Source organism: Myodes glareolus, chromosome 5 (genome assembly GCF_982192425.1).
Source record: "Myodes glareolus chromosome 5, mMyoGla1.1, whole genome shotgun sequence".
Lineage (NCBI taxonomy): Eukaryota > Metazoa > Chordata > Mammalia > Rodentia > Cricetidae > Myodes > Myodes glareolus.
In genome coordinates this window covers 20476104-20494646 of record NC_142030.1, presented here as the reverse complement: position 1 = coordinate 20494646, position 18543 = coordinate 20476104, and the positions used below count along the sequence as shown (strand labels likewise).

The 18543-nt window shown below is 40.0% G+C and overlaps 1 protein-coding gene across 2 annotated transcripts in view; it reads left to right on the top strand.

The window, feature by feature from the left end:
- Positions 1-18543, top strand: part of Fmn2 (formin 2) — a 279413-nt gene that overhangs the window by 72505 nt on the left and 188365 nt on the right. Inside the window, exons 5-6 of one of the 2 annotated variants that reach the window (XM_087906102.1) lie at positions 7977-9532; positions 11308-11452. The exons of the other annotated variant lie outside the window; for it this stretch is intronic. Coding sequence (XP_087762228.1) covers positions 7977-9532; positions 11308-11452 — 1701 coding nt within the window. The remainder of the gene's footprint in view (positions 1-7976; positions 9533-11307; positions 11453-18543) is intronic. 2 annotated transcript variants of the gene reach the window in all.

Below are 18543 nucleotides of genomic sequence, written 5' to 3'. Positions count from 1 at the left end.
GAGAAGCTAACCTGTTCTCAGCAAGCAGATGCAAAACATTACCAACAAGGAAATAAAGTGCCTGGCAAAGGAACCTAGGATTGATCTGAAGAGGAGGAACAGGAGAACCCATCAAGAGTGAAGTTTTGAATTGCTGAGTATTTCAGCTAAGGTGTTATATGATACAGTAGAAACCATAGCCAATGACCAGGGTGTTGGGGGCTGTAACTGTGCTGAGTACAAATTAGTCTGAGTAACCTTGGCATCAACTGGGAACTGATTAGAAATGCAATTGGATTGCTAACCCTAGGGGTTGGGACAGCAGGCTATGGCTTAACAGGTCCCTGGTGATTCTTAGGAACATTCATTGTAACAGACTGTGGCTCAGACATTAGCAGGTTCAAAGCTCTTAGGTCATGCTATTTTGTTGGAGAATTAGATATAGTTTAGATTTAAGGACAAAGCTCAGGTGATCAAATAGCAAGAACTAAGCTGTCACAAGATGAAAGTGAAGCAGCAATGAGAAAGAAAATAAGCACGATTAATAAAAACTCAGGGTCAGAAAGTAGGGTTCAACCTGAAGATCCGAAAAGCCAGCCCCTGACTCTTATCTCGATCTCAGTCTGAAATGACAATCCTGCCTTCTAGTTTCTCAGAATGAGACTCTGTGTCTGAGAGTTATCTCCCCCTGCTCCCTGTTTTATATTCTTCTCTAGAGCTGGGACTAAAAACGTGCACCACTGGGATTAAAGCTGCCTGTCATTGTGGCTACTGGGATTAAATGCGCATGTTTCTTTGGCTACAGGGATTAAAGGTGTGTGTTACCATAATCTGGTCTGTATGACTGACTAGTGGGACTGTTTTTTCTCAGATCTTCAGGTAGTCTTTATTTATTAAAATACATTTGGAATGGCACTACAGGGAAATTAGAAGTTATCACTGGAGAGGAGAGAGACAGGGGATTTAGGAAATGATTTCTTTGAGTATATCTAGACAACTAAGTTGCCCAAAGGTGAAGTCCCTACCCTAGCCCCTACCAAAGGGAAAGCAAATAAACAAAAACCAAACAAATAGAAAACAAAAACTAATCCAGAAAAGGAACTAGAGAAAAATGAGACGATGGAATTTGAAGTTGTATTAGCTGAGAGAGAAGAGGATTTTATGAAGAAAGACATGAGTAGGAGTCTTGAGTACTTGGAACAGGCAGGTTTAAGGTCACAGTGTTTACAGTAAGGACGTGAACGGTGCCTGGAGAGCAGTTCCATTAGTATGGCAGGGTCTGAGAAATACTGCACCACGAACTAGTGATCTGAATCTGTTGAAGGAGGCCACTTGTTGGTTCCAGGCAGTTTGGTAGCTCAGACCTGAAATAGTCACACAGAAACCATATTATTTAAATCACTGCTTGACCCATTAACTCTAGCTTCTTATTGGCTAACTCTTACATCTTAATTTAACCCATCTCCATTAATCTGTGCATCACCACAAGGTCGTGGCCTACCAGCAAAGTTTCAACATGTTTGTCTCTGGTAGTGGCTCCAAAGCTTTTCCCTGACCCCGCTTCCTTTCTCCCAGAATTCAGTTTAGTTTTCCCCTTCTAGCTTTGTTTCCCTATAGCTCTGCTATAGGCCCAAAGCAGTTCCTTTATTAACTAATGGTATTCACAACATACAGAGGAGAATCCCACATCATGAATCCATTGTATTTGATTTCCTCTAAGATAATCTCAAAATTGGTAATATATAAATGCATTGCTTTTTATATGGTTTCAATCAGGTTTATCTTAATTTGTCTATAAGGATATAGTTATTATACAGATTCATTTCAGGTTAAGCACATTATATTTTTTAACAATCCATTATCCATTTTATTATAAAGGATGATGGGGCCAGGGAGATGCCACAATGGAGGAGCACAGATTGAGGACTCAAGTTTTGAAACCCAGCACCTAGAGGAAAAAAGTGTGTGTTTCTGGCTGTGTGTACCCATAACCCAGTAGTACGTGGGGTGCAGAGAGAGGTTGATTGCTGGGGCATGAAGGCTACCAGTCCCCTAAAATTTGAAATTATTTGTGTTTTACTTTTATAACTAATCATACTTGTTTAAAGTCTGGATTTATTTTCTATGGGATTCTATTTAACGTAAATTAGGTATTATAGACCTGGAATGCCATTGGCTTGTTCCAAAACCATAGATAGGGTGTTTTAGAATTCAAACATTAGGAATAGAATTTATATTATCGCTGGATCGTAGGCTATCTCTAATGTAGATGTGTGTAGTGTCCTCATTTGTCAGTCAGGGGGCTTAAAATCAACAGAACTTGCAAATCTGAGGGAGGTGGACAGTGAATTACGTGAATTGCATGTCTCATTGTTTCTCATCATGAATTGCATGTCAACATTTACAAAATCAATTTAGTAGTAACTTACCAGTGAGCAGTTTTTATATTCTAGACTCTGAAAGCATCTTGCTTTCATAACATAATAAAGTTTTAAAGATGAGTCCATTAGCTTTTCAGCAAGAGCTTGCTTGAGTGTATCTTGGCTTCCTTTTTGACAGTTGTAACCTTAATGTTACTGTAATGGGTTCTTTTCTGGGAATCAGATAATCTTAAACTTGGGAACATGTTTTTGATGAGCATTTTATTCTTTCAATGGCACTTTGTATTTTTGTGATATTCAAGTGTTCAAACAGTTTACAAGCATTGACCATCACCACCCACGTATAAGATTCTACAGGAATAGATAACTGTTGGCTATGTGATGGCATAGAATTGTCCAGCCAAACAGGAGGCCCCTTCCACTGCTCTTGATGATTTGAGGACTTGAAACAATATTTTTAAATAGAGATAATCTCAAAATTGGTAATATATAAATGCATTGCTTTTTATATGGTTTCAATCAGGTTTATCTTAATCTGTCTATAAGGATATAGTTATTATATAGATTCTTTATAAAACTGCCACAACTATACTTGCCCTTCTTTTTAAAGTGTGATGTAATTTTTTATAGCTATTGCCAGGAGTATTGGATAAACTATTGCACAATTCTGGAAATGTTGAAAGCATTTTTGTAAAGAAGTCTAAGATAATGAAATGCATTTCTCCAATGTCAAGTCCCTTGAGAATCGGATGCATCCTCTAGTTGTACCCTGAGAGAAGGAAGATTAAATTCCAGGCACTGGACACAGGGGAACAGACTCCTAATTTGAGGGCTTTTCATGGACCACAGAGTGCCTGGCAGTCTCTTAGAGATTAATTGTGGCTTTGTCAGTGGGTGGGCCCTGTAGATGGCCACTTCATGTAGGTCCCGAGCATAGAATGTTTGCTTACATGGCCAGAAGATAGCCAGTTCTTTTTGTTGATAATGACCTATATTTACCATGTAAATTCCTTTTAAAAATTCCTTTAAAAAAAAGATAACCCATAGAGAAATCAACTGTTACTGTTGACAAGCAGCACGGCCTTCTCTAAGAACACAACAGGAACTGTTGTCATGGATGCTGAAAATACTGAAAAAGCCAGCCAGCCCTTGACTGATAGTCCCGGATAAGGAATGCCAGATAAGATTCTTTGATGACTCTTAGCTAAGTTGAGATCAGAAAATCTTATATACATTTGACTTCTCTATTACAGTGCCTGGGTGGCTGATCTTTCCTAAGTAGTCAGTTAAGGTTTGAGAGACAATTGCTCTGCTTCCTAGATGAAAAATGGAGGTTGTAACTCCCAATATTTCATGGAGCAACTCAAAGATCGTCAAAAAGGAAATGTAAATTCTGCATAATAATTGGGGTTACCCATTTTTTTTTATTTCTATGAAGCAAAAATAGTGTAAGAAGTAGACAATTCTCTCATCTCAACTTTTCTTCCTTTGTCTTTGTCTATAAACTTATCTGTATGAAACAAAGTTCTCTGTAGAAACATTCCATCTCTTGTCTATTAAGACCTTCAAGAATTCCTTAACCCTGGACCTGCTGGCACCATTCAGCTTACTACCATGTTTGTCATAGATTTAGTTTGGGGTTTTTATTCTCTTATCGCTTTTCTCAGTCATGTCTTAGTTCTGCTTCTTTGTTATACACTTGAAAAATCTTTGAAGCTTGGAGAATGTATAAGTATCTTAGTTTTCTTTTTATTTAAAAAAGTGAATGAAAGACATAAAAATATACTACATACTATTAAATTAAATATGGATAGGTAGGCCCAGCATTACAAACTCATTATCCCAACTGCAATTCAGCTCAAAGATTGAAGCAGGAGGATTACTAATTCAGAGACTCTCTGGATTGCAGAGGAAATTCGAAGTCTGTCTGAGAAGCATAGTGAGACTCTGCCTCAACATGGAAGACAAATCCACTGAGCAAGGGCTACGTGTATAACTCAGTGGTATAACATGTATGAGGCCCGAGGTTAAGTGCCTAGTATCACCAAATACATAAAATAGATGAGTAAATTCAATACAATATTTGGCTCAGCCTCAAATCCTCCCCCTTTCTCCTAAAGCACCACCGCTCACTATCCCCTGTGCTCTAAGCGGTGATTATAACTAGAATCTGACCCCTGCCAAAGTTAGGTTAGCAATGATCTCATGATGTTTAAAGCCACACAATACAAATGCCCTACGAGGGGAAATTACCCATCTTTCAGAAGCTGTAGTGTTTCTTAGCATCAGGGAAGGTGAAGATAGAACATTTGAATCATGTCTCATGGGATCATTTATTTATTCAAAAGTTTTAACTAAAAATAATTTTAAATATGAAATTTATATAGCTCCCTGTTATGATAAAACTTTTTCTTCATTACTTAATTCACAACTAAGGCTTTATGCACACTTGGCAAATAGTCCACTGCTGAGCCCCAGCCTAGAATAAGTAAATGATAAGGTCCCTTTGCTTTTAAATATTGTTCTGGACACACACACAACTAAGTCTGAAACAGTGGCATATTTTCTGTCAGTTAGGCTTTGGTGCTGAATAAGATGAACACACGAGATATCACTGCTTAATAATAAGATGTTTTAATGGAGCCATGGGAATGGGAAAGTTTGAAGAATGTTCATGTAAGATGAAAATTTCAGCTTTTAATTCCGTCTTTGTTTTTATTTATTTATTTTTAGGTTTTTTTTTTTCGAGACATGGTTTCTCTCTGTGTAATTTTGACTGTCCTGAAGCTCACTCTGTAGACCAGGCTAGCCCTAACTTACAGAGATCCCCCTGCCTCTGCCTTACCAGTGCTGGTATTTAAGGTATGCGTCACATGCCTGGCTTCAGCTTTGATTCTTAATTGACCCGGAGACCTGAACCCCTTGGAGTGATAGCCACAAACCAGAGTACAAATTGTAACTGTGTCCCACAGAAGCTTCAAGTTTCCGAATCCTTCCCGTTGTACCCAGTGTGGCTCTCAGCGTTTTCGACTTCCTAGCCTCTCCGTGCCTTCATCTTCTAGGTTAAACCTAACTACAAGGGAATCTGTAAATGTCACATTCATCCCATTTCTATAAACAGAAGAAGGAAGCTTTTGGTTGGGTGAGCCAACAGTTAAAACCTTGTGTAGAGTGGATTTCACTCAAGAGATTGTTCTGAGCAGTCCGGTCCCAGGACGAGAACTGGCCCCAGGATGCTGTGGCACTGAAGGGGGGAGACAGCTTGAGGGTCACAATTTATTAGATACTTACTCAGAAGTGTGGGCCTGGGCAGCAGAGAGAGCAACAAATCCCCCCGATTACAGTCACAAGTAAAGTTGTATATGTTGGTGAAGTCAAAAGGGGCTTCATCCAAGTCAGAGTACACCTGGTTTATTTCACACTAATATCAATGTCAGGGACATTCCTGGCACTAGGGCCCAGCCATAAAGCTCCACATACCACTCCAGTGTTCCTGTCTGTTTAGAGTGTGCTGGGAAACTATTGAGGGAAGGCTGATGGGGGCGATTTAGGAGTCATCATGGTATTGGGACACAAGATGGCTGTAGTCAGATCAAGGTGAACCCTTACAACAGTCTGGTACCAGTTATCGTGAGCAATATGTTTGTTCTTGTTTGTTTGTTGTATCTTTTGCTGGCTGATGTTGTAATAGAGAATTTTAAAATCAGCAAATACTCCCAAAGGCTGCTACTGCAATTCCTGCGGTCAGTAGCTTTTGTTGGGTGTTCTGAGTAGATGGTCTGTGAATGTGACGGTGTGAATCTTTGTTGGAAGGACTGTCATAGCTGCCTCAGAGTGAGGCCATCATAATATAATCATTTTCCTTTTTTTCACTTTAGTTTTCTAGATGTCGATGATTTTATAATAATAGATTATATTTAAATTGGTGATGAAGATGAATTAGCTTTGTTCATATGATTTAAGAATTGGGTTTGGAAAAATCTCTCTTGTAATTTATTTCCTGCATTTCATTCATCAATGAACTTAGACTTTCGGTTTCTCGTTCTTTGTTTATTTTATGTGTGTGGGCACATGCAAGTCGCAGCATGCTTGTGGAGGGCAGAGGGCAACTGTCTGGAGTAGTTTCCCATCTTCTAGCATGTGGGTTCTGGAGGTGAAACTCCGCTTGTTAGATAAGGGCCTTTCTTTGCTGAGCTATCTTAAAGGGACCTGTTCTATAGTCACAGACAGAAAAAAAAGTAAGAAATCTAGTTATATACCAAGATAACATGAGAAATCCTGTTCACTATTTCAAAGTCACTTGTGCCAGTGTTCCAGGAAAATGAGGATAATCTCCATGTTTAAGTAATCCAGTGACACAAGGAAAGGCTGGATGATAAAGCCTTGTTAAGATGAGCTTGTGTGGGAGAGTTTTGTGTTTTGGTTAATTGTGTTTATTAGCATCATAATTATAGTATGGGAGTTGGTATATTGATCCAATGGGAAAGAAAACTGTCTATAATAGAAATTTCTTTTTACCATGGACTGTTTAAAAAACACCTGCCACCATTTTCATATATTAATACTTTGGTCTTTTGTGGGAATGTTGTTGAAAACTGATGATGTGAGGGTTTGAGTGTGTGCCTAAGTTTACATAAAGCATGTGCAGCCCATTTAAAGAGTCAATCTTCATAGCTTTTGGAGGGCCATCAGTGGAAACTTATTGAAATGCTTTGAGTAAAATATTAAATTGTAGTGAATGTGATATCAGGATTATGATATATATTCATAGTGTATATATCCATGATTTTATTGTCTCAATAGTTCTTCCCTTATTTTTCTTGGAGACTTTGACCACATTGAAAATTTAGTGATTGCGTTTAAAATTCAGAAGTATTGTAAAGTCTCTAGAAAACATCCCAATAGCATCAACTCATAGCAAGGGAGGTAAAAATATGTCTTGTAGAATGTTCTTCCCTGTTCTAGATTTATTTCTGTCATAGTGATGAAACACCTTGACCAAAAAGCAAGTCATCAGAGGAAAGGATATATGTGTCTTCTAATTCTGGGTTACAGTCTATTACTGAGGGGAAGTCAAGGCAGTAACTCAAAGCAACAAGTCAGGCCATATCCCCAGTGAAGACAGAACTGAATGGAGGCACGCCTGCTGCCTGCTTTCTTCTGCTCAGATAGCTTTCTTCACTTATCTACAGTTCAGAGCCCAGTCAGGGTGAGTATTTGCATCCCACCTCAATGAAGGTAATCAAGACAGCCCTCCCATACTCTGGGACCACAGCCAGACTTGACATATAGACACTTTCTCTGTAACAGTCTCTTCCCAGGTGATTCTAGCTTTTGACAAGTTGACGTTGAAAGCTAAGTGCCACAGTTGCCCATCCTCAATGACACTGTATGAAGGTGAGACATACCAAGGATCCTAGGATCCCATTGGAGAATGTGGAAGCCACCTTTAAAATTGGAGGGTGGAAAAGGGGATCGACATAGAAATTTCGGTAGACATCTTCTTTGACAGGATCTTTCTGGAGAGGCAGTCCCAGTGTGACTGTTGAATTCCCCATTCTTTAGATGTTTGGGTTTTTTCACTCTCTTACAATGGTGCCTGTCCTTGTCTCTCAGGAACTTTACGATGTGAAGTCTGAAGGACAGGCAACTGTAATTCAACAACTGGAACAAACCATTGAGGATCTGCGGACAAAAATAGCGGAGTTAGAAAAGCAGTATCCAGCCCTGGACTCCGAGGGGCCCCGAGGCCTTCCAGGACTGGAGAATGGATTCCCAGCCTCTGCAGAAGCTGGTCTGGATGCGCTCAGATTGCATGGGAAGGTGGCACAGCTTCCAAGAACTCTTCAGGCCAAATCAATACAAACTTCCCCTACAGAAGAGGGTGGGATCCTGACCCTGGCACCTTTAAAGTCACGGCCGGAAGGTCCACCATGCCCACTTGCAGCTGAAATTGGAGAATCAGTTGTTCTGCCCTCACCCTCTGGACCTCAGGCAAAGTTCTGTTCCGAGATTTCCTTGATTGTGTCTCCAAGGAGAATATCAGTACAGCTTGAGGCCCAACCAGCCACGCCGAGTACATCACAACTCCATCCTCTTCCTCCCTCTCTCTCTGGGTCTGATGGCCAAGGACTGCCCCTCCACCCTTCTTTGCAAACTACGTTGGAAACCAGCCATGAACTTTCTGTTTTGTCCTCCTTGGAAAACAGCCGTACTATCCCCCCTGCACCACCTCTGCCTTGTACAGAGTCCTCCAGCTTCATGCCTGGCCTGGGCATGGCGATTCCCCCACCTCCTTGTCTCTCTGACATTACAGTGCCTGCTCTGCCCAGTACAACAGCCCCACAATCTACCAGTCTACAGGGAACAGAAATGCTGCCAGCCCCTCCCCCACCTCCTCCACTCCCTGGAGTGGGAATACCCCCTCCCCCTCCTCTCCCTGGAGTGGGAATACCCCCTCCCCCTCCTCTCCCTGGTGAGGGAATACCCCCTCCCCCTCCTCTCCCTGGAGTGGGAATATCCCCTCCCCCTCCTCTCCCTGGTGTGGGAATACCCCCTCCCCCTCCTCTCCCTGGTGTGGGAATACCTCCTCCCCCTCCTCTCCCTGGTGTGGGAATACCTCCTCCCCCTCCTCTCCCTGGTATGGGAATACCTCCTCCCCCTCCTCTCCCTGGTGTGGGAATACCCCCTCCCCCTCCTCTCCCTGGAGTGGGAATACCCCCTCCTCCCCCACTTCCTGGAGTGGGAATACCCCCACCCCCTCCTCTTCCTGGAGTGGGAATACCCCCACCCCCTCCTCTCCCTGGAGTGGGAATACCCCCACCTCCCCCACTTCCTGGAGTGGGTATACCCCCTCCCCCTCCTCTCCCTGGAGTTGCTATTCCTCCGCCTCCTCCTCTCCCAGGTATGGGGGTTCCTCCAGCCCCACCTCCCCCTGGGGCAGGCGTCCCTCCACCTCCTCTGTTGCCTGGCTCAGGTCCTTCACTCTCCTCACAGGCTGGGAGGAGTGCTTTACCAGCACCACAAGTGTGTGGGTTTCTTTTTCCTCCATTGCCAACTGGCTTATTTGGATTGGGGATGAATCAGGACAGAGGGGCTAGGAAGCAGCCAATTGAGCCTTGCCGGCCAATGAAGCCTCTCTATTGGACAAGAATTCAACTCCATAGTAAAAGGTAACTCCAAAGTAAGCTTATCCCTTACTGTAGAACTTTGTGGGGGAGGTGAAATTTAAGATATGCTAAGTACACCTATAAAAGTTTCTATTTCTGACTAAAGGCTTAAAAAATATAAATTGAATCCATGGGCAAACCAACTCTCCAGGATAAGTTCTGCAGCTTTAAAAGTTACAAACTTGCATTATGATTCTTGTTATTCATAAGAAGTCTTTCTAGAGAAACATTGTACATCAAAACTTACCCAAACTATGTGTGTAAAATAACTTTGAGAATGCCCTGGCACTTCTAGAGAAACAAGGCCAAGTCACATGGCCATGGTTGGCAATGACCATCTCAAACTAATATTTTTCACCTAGTGTTCAGGTCACATACTATTTGTTGACACATAATCTGATTCTTGGAGAAAGTGCTGAGGGGTTTGGTCATTAAATACAGGGGAGAAGGTGGGAAACACACTTTTAAATGCCATGAGTCCTTTTTATTCTAATTGAACGTAACTCCTTGATGTATTTGAATCAAGTGGCATGCACTTAGAAAAAGCATCCCTTTCCATGTCTTGTATTGATTTTTTTTTCTTTTCACTAAATCCCCGCAGGAGAAGGTATGTTGAGTCCCCCAACTCCCGTTTCCAGTCCATTCTCTGCACGAATGTCTTATCGCTTTATAGATTGATGAATCATTTTAAATTGTAGTCAAACTCGCTTTATAGATTGATGAATCATTTTAAATTGTAGTCAAACTCATATTCTTCAGGTCCAGAACATGAGGTTATGTTTTATTATTTTGATTTTTATAAATAACTTTTACTCTTTCTTAGTGGCACTGCACGGACATGGATGTAGTAAGAAGAAAAATGACTGTGGACCAGTGGGTGGCCATGTCCATAGAGAGAGCATTTTCTTAGGAATATAGACACTTTGTAAAGTTGATTTTTTATTTTTTCTTTATTTACATGTATGTGTGTTTGGCACCCATGTGCAGGTATACTTGGAGGCTACAAGAGGTGTTAGATCTTCAGGAGCTAGAGATCCAGATGGTGGTTAGTTGCCTCATGTGGGTGCTGAAAACTGAGCTCAGATTATCAGGGAGAACAGAAAGAGTGCTCAACTTCTGAGCCATCTCTCCAGCTCCGGAAATATACACACATGCATACATATGTACATACTTACATTCATAAATACATACATACACACATATATGCATGCAGGCATGCACACATATATACCGTATTTGTGCATTAATTAATCAACAAATTAATTAATTTTGAGATAAGATATCAAAATGCAGTCCTGGCTAGGCTTAGAATTTGCTGTGTGGCCCAAGATGGCCTTGAATTTACAGAGGTTCACTTGCCTCTGACTCTTCAGTTGGGATTAAAGGTGTATGTTGCCTTACCTAGCTTGTAGATACAATTTTTTTGTTTGTTTGGTTTTGGTTTATTTTGTCTTAACCCTCAAATAATCTAGTAGGTTAAATCAAACTTGGGTGTAAAGAAACAAGCATTCCTTGCTCATGTAGCCCATTCTGACAGAGACTGTGCTTTGGTGTTGTCATGGAGTGACTTGATAACGAAGTATGTCAGAAAATCATCCCTGGACAAATGTCTTATTAATATAAATGACGTTGTAACTTTTTCATTCATTCGGTAAAACATTTCTTCCTTATCTTCCTTTTGCTTTCCCTCCCCGTTTGTTTTCTTCATCCTCTTTGTTTTGGTTCATCATTATATAGGACTTGGGTGGCCCTTTTATTATTCTTTTGCTTAATTTTAGAGACTCCAGTCCTTCACTTATTTGGGAGAAAATTGAAGAGCCCTCCATAGATTGTCATGAATTTGAGGAATTATTTTCTAAAACTGCAGTAAAGGAAAGAAAGAAACCCATTTCTGATACAATCTCAAAGACAAAGGCAAAACAAGTGAGTATTCCTGTACATTCAAATTGTAGGGGCCCTCCTCTAAACTCTGAATTTTCGTTAGCAGACAAGCTTTGAAGTAGTTTATGGACTGGGTGTATCTCCTTTGACCCTTCTACAGATAGCAAGGAAGGGATGGGATTTTAGGATGTGTTGTTTAGTAAAATTCATTTAAGAAGAAGAGCTAAAACTGTCCAGAAAGAGTACCCTGATTATTTTATTCACTGGCACCTATTTCCAGAACTTCCACCATTGCTTCTTCTTTGTTGGCGATGTTTTTCTTGATTTAAGTTCACCCGGGTGTTAATATGCATGGAAAGAGACAAACAAGGAATAAGTCTAGCTCTTGGCATTATAGCTTAAGTGGATGCGTTTAAAACCCAGTAGTACCATACTTGCAATATAGAATAAAATCGTGTCCCCTTCGAACATTTCTATCTTATGGAAACTCCTTTAGTCTAACCCGTGACATGAATCAGAAGAAGAAAGAACAGGGATCTGAAGAAACACATCTGAACATTTTGAATGGGTAGAGCCCGTTGGTCTTGGTCAGCAAATGATGATCTGAACTTAGTCTCCAGGATGCCATTTAGCAAGATATGGGAAAACTTCATGATAATGAGCTGTAGATATTTGTTATTGGTGCCAATCGTTCTCTGCAGTGGCATGGGAGAAAAGACTAGGAAGTAGGTCAGCCTCAGTGGGAAGACCAATGTTCCAGTGTTCTTCTGGCCCAGTTCCAATATCAGTGACAGCCAAGGGTCAACCTTGTCTTTCTGCATCTGACAGAGAAGTTGCAGCCAAGTGTACGACACTGCATTAGTTCTATGATATTTCCGAGCAGACAGCACTTGCACATTGGACACTGCTGAAACCATCCAGGGATGGATGGTTTAGAATGGGCCAGCCAAACTCCTGGAATCCAGCAGACTGTGTGGCCAGGCTAACCCTAGCCATTCTGTCAGGATACAAATCTAGACAATATGCTGAATGTTTACTTAAATTTTCAGGACTATTTATTGTCTTCTACAAGCTTCTGGTAGCCGTAGGTCAATCTCTAGTAAATAAGACACAACATAAATATTTACCAAATGTCAAAAAGTATTTATTAAATTAACAGAGTAGCTGATTGCGGGAGAAAGGCTTATAAATATCCCTGGATATTCTTAAACAGAGATTAAAATACAGAAGTGTATTTGTCACAATAATCAGTCCAAGACTATTACTACTACTTGGGTAATGGAAGGATCCACATTTTCTCAGATATGCATTTTTTATTGTTTTTATTGAGCTATATAATTTTCTATGCAACCCTACCTATTCCCCCCTCCCCATCTGCCCTCTCCCATGATCCCCATGCTCCCAGTTTACTAAAGAGATCTTGTTTTTTCTACTTCCCATGCAGATTAGATCCATGTATGTCTCTTTTATCATATATGTATTTTTAAAGACTCTTCGCACATTTGTATAGAACACTATGAGGCTAGGTTATCTTATCTATTCTCATGGACCATGCCAAAGATGAAAAGTGGTCCATGCAAAATTGGAGCAGAGAAGGCAGAATATGGAGGAGAGAGGAGTAGTCAAAAAGGTGCTTGACTATAACATGGGAGGTCTCTTTTTCAGAGACTAGATATTCAGCTAAATGAACCATTCCCTCTGTATCTCCCAATACCAGAAGCTTCCTTAAAGGGATTCGGATCAGAAAGACAGTTCTTATGTTGCCATATGGCATTGTAGAACTTCTGTGTTTTATATAATACTCTGTTTCTGGCTTACTGAATTATGATTTATGTAGCACCAAAGCTTCAAACTAAAATCGTTGGCGTGAGATGGCCTTTTTGCATGTAAACACTACATCTGTGTTGAGTATCACTTCAACAGAATGACCTCACTCTGTCACCAAGACATTTTGTAAACTCTAGGTAAGGAGCTTTGCTAGTGTCCTAATTCACATGCACTGTGAGTGGCCTTACTGTTGATCTTTGGTTTCAGACATTATGAAAGCGTCTCCTTATCCTGACCCCTCATAAACTTTGCAATGCCAGTTTGACCTGGAATTAGAACTGAATTCAAATTTATTGTTAAGGAGATTAGAAATTATTTTTGTTTTGTTTTATGTATAGGGGGTCTGGGTGGGAGGGACTCTGCTCCAAAGTGATATATTATAGAAAAAAAAAACTATACTAATTTTATTTAGTGTGAATGCCTTTGGAAGAGAACTGTCTCCATCCCATTTCCTTGAGAAATTTTGAATTATGTTTAAGGAAAGTATATTCTCAGAGTGTGCGCAGGGACATTCTCTTTTATGGGCAATGTTTTCTAGTGGTATGTGAAGACATTTGCTGTCTCATGATTCACTCCCAGTAAAATTAATAGCTTTTAATGCCAAGGCCTACATTTATGGAGGCATTTCAAGAAATAATTCTTATATACAATGGAAAGTAGAAGTTCTGCTTTTCTTTAAATATTTAAAGATCACAAAATGATTTTCCAGGGACCTGTCTTCTTGCAATGGAGGTTCTGTTGAAAAGAAGGAGTGTTTAACAGAGTCCCTGGGATGTTTCCATTGTCATCGTGGGGACATTGCTTGTGTGATGACAGTAAGAGGCTCTCTGATGGATGCATTGCCCTTTGGCGTCGTGCAAAAGAGAGTGGTTCTCCAGATATCAAGTCAAATAGTGATTCTTATGTTGCATTTCTAAATCCTCTTTGCAAAAAAACAAAACAAAACAAAACAAAAACAAACCCTGTAAACACAGCATTTGGTATTTCACTCATGAGACATATATTCATCTTTATTCTGTCTATGTTCTTTACTTCTCTTTACTTTGAAGTAATGCGTATCAGGAAGTTGACTGAAAAGGTGAAAGGAGTCGATCAGATGACAACCTGACAGAATTGCTGATAAATAAATGAGTGAAATGTGACATCAAAATTGTATACGAATCTAATTCCAAATAGCAACAGCCTTATCATTTAAGAAATAGAAGTGAAACTTGAAATAACTCGTCTGGTGCCTGTGATTGAGCATCTTAGACTCTGGCCTGATTTTAAAGACTGTTTCAGAGCCAGAAAACGTTTAGTCTTCGCTCTTCCCCACTGTGAGAGTGGCCAGTGATGTATGCCTTCAACAGATTGCATCTAATCATGCTCAGGAGGAGTGTAAACAAAATGCTGCCCACAGTGTAAATGTACACATTGGGGAAACCGGTGGATTAGAAGAAGCTGTGTGATTTCCTACATATTTGGCTGATACCTGTATACACACTTATTTTGATAAATCTTATCATAGATTTCTTCTCTTTATCAGATTAAAATGTTCTTCCTAAACAGTTAAGAAGAAAAACTATTTATGAAGGTTAAATACATCCTGGGTTTTAGCCTTTGTACATGTTAGAAAAATGGAAAAGTCTGTATTTGTTAAAATTCACATTTAGTACAATTTTGATAAAGGATTGGATAATTGGCCTTCTATATTGTCTTGTCATTGTACATTAGCACTTAAACTCTGAAACTTCCACATTAGAAACACTCAGCAATGATGGGCAAAGAAGTCCCTACATCCCACTGACCCTATGTGGCACCACCTAATACAGAACCTCTGAGTGATGCTGTCCAAAATGGCAATGCCTTTAAAATACTGCTTCTGGCTGTGCTGAGGAGTTTGGCAGATGTGTGGCCTCCATTTTCAAACTGTCAGAGACTAACACTACTTTTAAAAGTATAAAAGCGTGTCTCATTTATTTTTGAGTCTCAGTAAGTATCATCTATAGATTTTCAAATCACATTTCATTGTAAGTGGTGATTGATAAGTTCCAGTGCCCCAAGGGTTGTAGTTCAGTGATTACCTGCGTATTAGCTGGGTGGTGTTTTTCACTACATTTGGCTTGAGGACTGAAAACCTAAAATAGTTTTGGAAACACCAAATATCCTTAAGATTTGCTTTGGAGATCCATATAAATACTTGGTACCTGATGACTTTTGAGATTTATTTTTATTTATGTGCATGTGTGTGGTTGTGTAGTATATGTGTTATGTGTGTGTATGTGCACGCATGTGTGTGTGTGTGTGTGTGTGTGTGTGTGTGTGTGTGTGTGTGTAGGATTCATGGAGGCTAGAAGAAGGTGTCAGATACCTTGGAGCAATTGTGAGCTACCCAGAAAGGGTGCCGAGAACTGATCTCAGGCCCTTTGCAGAAGCAGCACGCACTCTTAACTGCTGAGCCATTTCTCCAGCCTGTGGTACTTTATAACTTTTAACATGTGTCTTTAATATAATACATTCCAGCTGCAGGCCTTAGAATGTATTTACATAGGAAACCACATCAAAACACAAAGCTATAATTAGACAAGCGTAGGTTTTGTGGAATCTGGATTTGTTTTACATGTTGAAAGATTTATTATTTTTTGAATATGCTGTTCCTATAACTGTGTGTACAGCATACCCAATCAATTCAATGAATTAAACAATAATAGCCTCTAGTTTTTGTTTTCTTTAGACCAAAAATGTTTCTATACTCCTAAGCAAATGTCTAAAATGAAAAAACCAGCAGTGTAATAAAAAGAGAGTACAATTAGCTAATGATCCTTAACCTTGCTACATTTTACACTGGATAGATTATCTTTGATAAAGTGCACCTTGCTTGTGTAACTTTTAATCATACACATGGGCATTTTTTTTGGATTTAAAACTGTAATACTGTGATGGTGTTACTATTCTGGCAGACAAGATGTGTAACGATAGGACACTGGATTTTAATGGTTAATATATCTGTTTATCCTTATGGAGCAGCCGTAAGGATTGAAAGAGTGCAGAATAGAACATCAGTGCTATGCTTTGGGGGCAGGTGATGAGGAGTTTCTTTTTCACCACTGGTTTAGAGCAGAATAACTAGTGTACAGAGCCCTAGTAAACAGAGGGTAGGATCTGCCCAGTCTCCATGGGGAACCTTGATGATAGCAATGACAGTACAACTTTTACAGTTGTATCTTTCTTTCCCCTTGGACCCGAGAGCAGCAGAGTCTCTCCATTTCAGCAGGAAGTATAGCAGAGAAAAGAAACAAAGTATACCAGAGAGGTTGAATGTGGTGGCTTACCTCTATGATTCTCAATACTTGGAGATTGACGCTGAGGCAGCTGGAGTTTAAGGTATCTTTAGTTACATAGCAAGTTTGAGGCCAGCCTGGGCCTTGGGAGGCACTGTCTTGGAAATGAAAAATAATGCAAGAAACAGTTAAGCCCCTGGAAATGCTAGAGAGGGCACAGAGATTTCTAGAGACAGTTACTAAGTAGTTCAAGTCCCTACCCTATATATGGTGTATACTGAAGCTGGTAAGCACCTGTGTTGTCAGGAGTTGAACAGAGTGTATGTCTAACTGGGATAAGGGCTGCATGGATGAGATACAACCTGAAGAGGGCCTTGAAGAATTGATTTAGTTTAAATAGGCAGAGAGGATTAAGGAATGGCTTTTGCAAATTGGACAGGGACTAAAGACTTAGTTGAAGCTCATTTTATGGGTGGGGGAGAAGGGAGGGCAGAAGGGGAGGAGAAGGAGGAAAAGGGAGTGGGAGGAGAATTTGAGGAAACTGGAGGGTCATGGGGGAAGGACAGAGAGGGAGAGCAAGGAAAGAGATATCTTTATTGAGGAAGCCATTATGGGGCTAACAAGAAACATGGCACTAGAGAATTTCCCAGGAATCCACAAGGATGACCCCAGCTAAGAAGCAGTAATGGACAGGGTGCCTGAACTGGCCTTGCCCTGTAGTCAGATTGATGACTATGTTTAATTTCATCACAGAACCTTTATCCAGCAACTGACGAAAGCAGACGCAGAGATTCACAGTGGAGCACCAGACTAAGCTTCCAAAGTCTAGTCAAAGAGGAAAATGAACAATAATATTTATTCATTTTAAAAGATTTATTTATTTATTTATTTATTTATTTATTTATTTATTTATTCATTTTAGTATTCTGCCTGCTGTATACCTGCATGCCAGAAGAGGGCATCAGATTTTATTACAGACAGTTGTTACCCACCATGGAATTGCTGGGAATTGAACTCAGGACTTCTGGAAGAGCAGCCAGTGCTCCCAATCTCTGAACTATCACTCCAGTCCTTTGAAGATCATTTTAAAACACAGTACATCAGTCAGCACTGAAGCAGGTCCCTCCTGTGTGCTGCTGCTGAGACTTTTAGGGAGATGAATATAGGCCATGCTGACCCACTTTCCCTAGTCCCACAAACTTCCTGCTCATTGCTTTCATGCTTAGGATTGTCTTCTTAGATGGGAGTGTAGGGACTGAATTTTGAGAACTTGGACCTGGAGTTCGCGTTATTGCCAAGTTAGTAATACCAGAGTACCTTTCTTTACCATGGAGAACAATGGGATTTTGAACAATTGCAGAGAAAATGAGGAATTTATTTCCTCTTTGACTCATTTAATCACAGTTTTGATGGCCCCTATCTTTTGCCTGTGGGAAAGGATGCGGGTACCAATGGGCAGATTTTTATAAACTCTAAATTATTTTGATGTAAATTTAAAAAATGATTGAGTATCTGCAACAATTTAAAGATACAACTCTAAAGTTCTTATTCATGAATCTAGTTCCTTTAAAACACTCACTGTTTGGGTTTTCCAACCCACCCACCTTATCTTTAAGCCCTGGCCTTCTGTCTTCTACTTGGCGTACTAAACTGATTAAGTTTACTACTGGGTTTTGGGGGTTTTGTTGTTTTGTTTGAGTTTTTCATTTTCAAAATTTGATTTGATTTTTTAAATAGTACTCCTCTTTAATGGATTAATCTTTCATATTCCAAATTGCCTTCTTTCTTATTAAGCAGTTTGTATTTTCTTTTAATTAATCCAGTTTATTCATGTCCTCTTTGATTTCACTGAGCATTGTTGCAATCTTTTTGGATTCATTCTCTGTGATTTCATGTATGTCATTCTTACTAAATCCATTACTGTGAGTTTATTTACTTCTGGAAGACTCATGCTACACCGATAATCATGGTTCTTGTGTTTTCTGTGTGTTGAGACTTGCTCATTAGTTGATATTTTTCAGACATCCGTATTGTTTCCTTTAAATT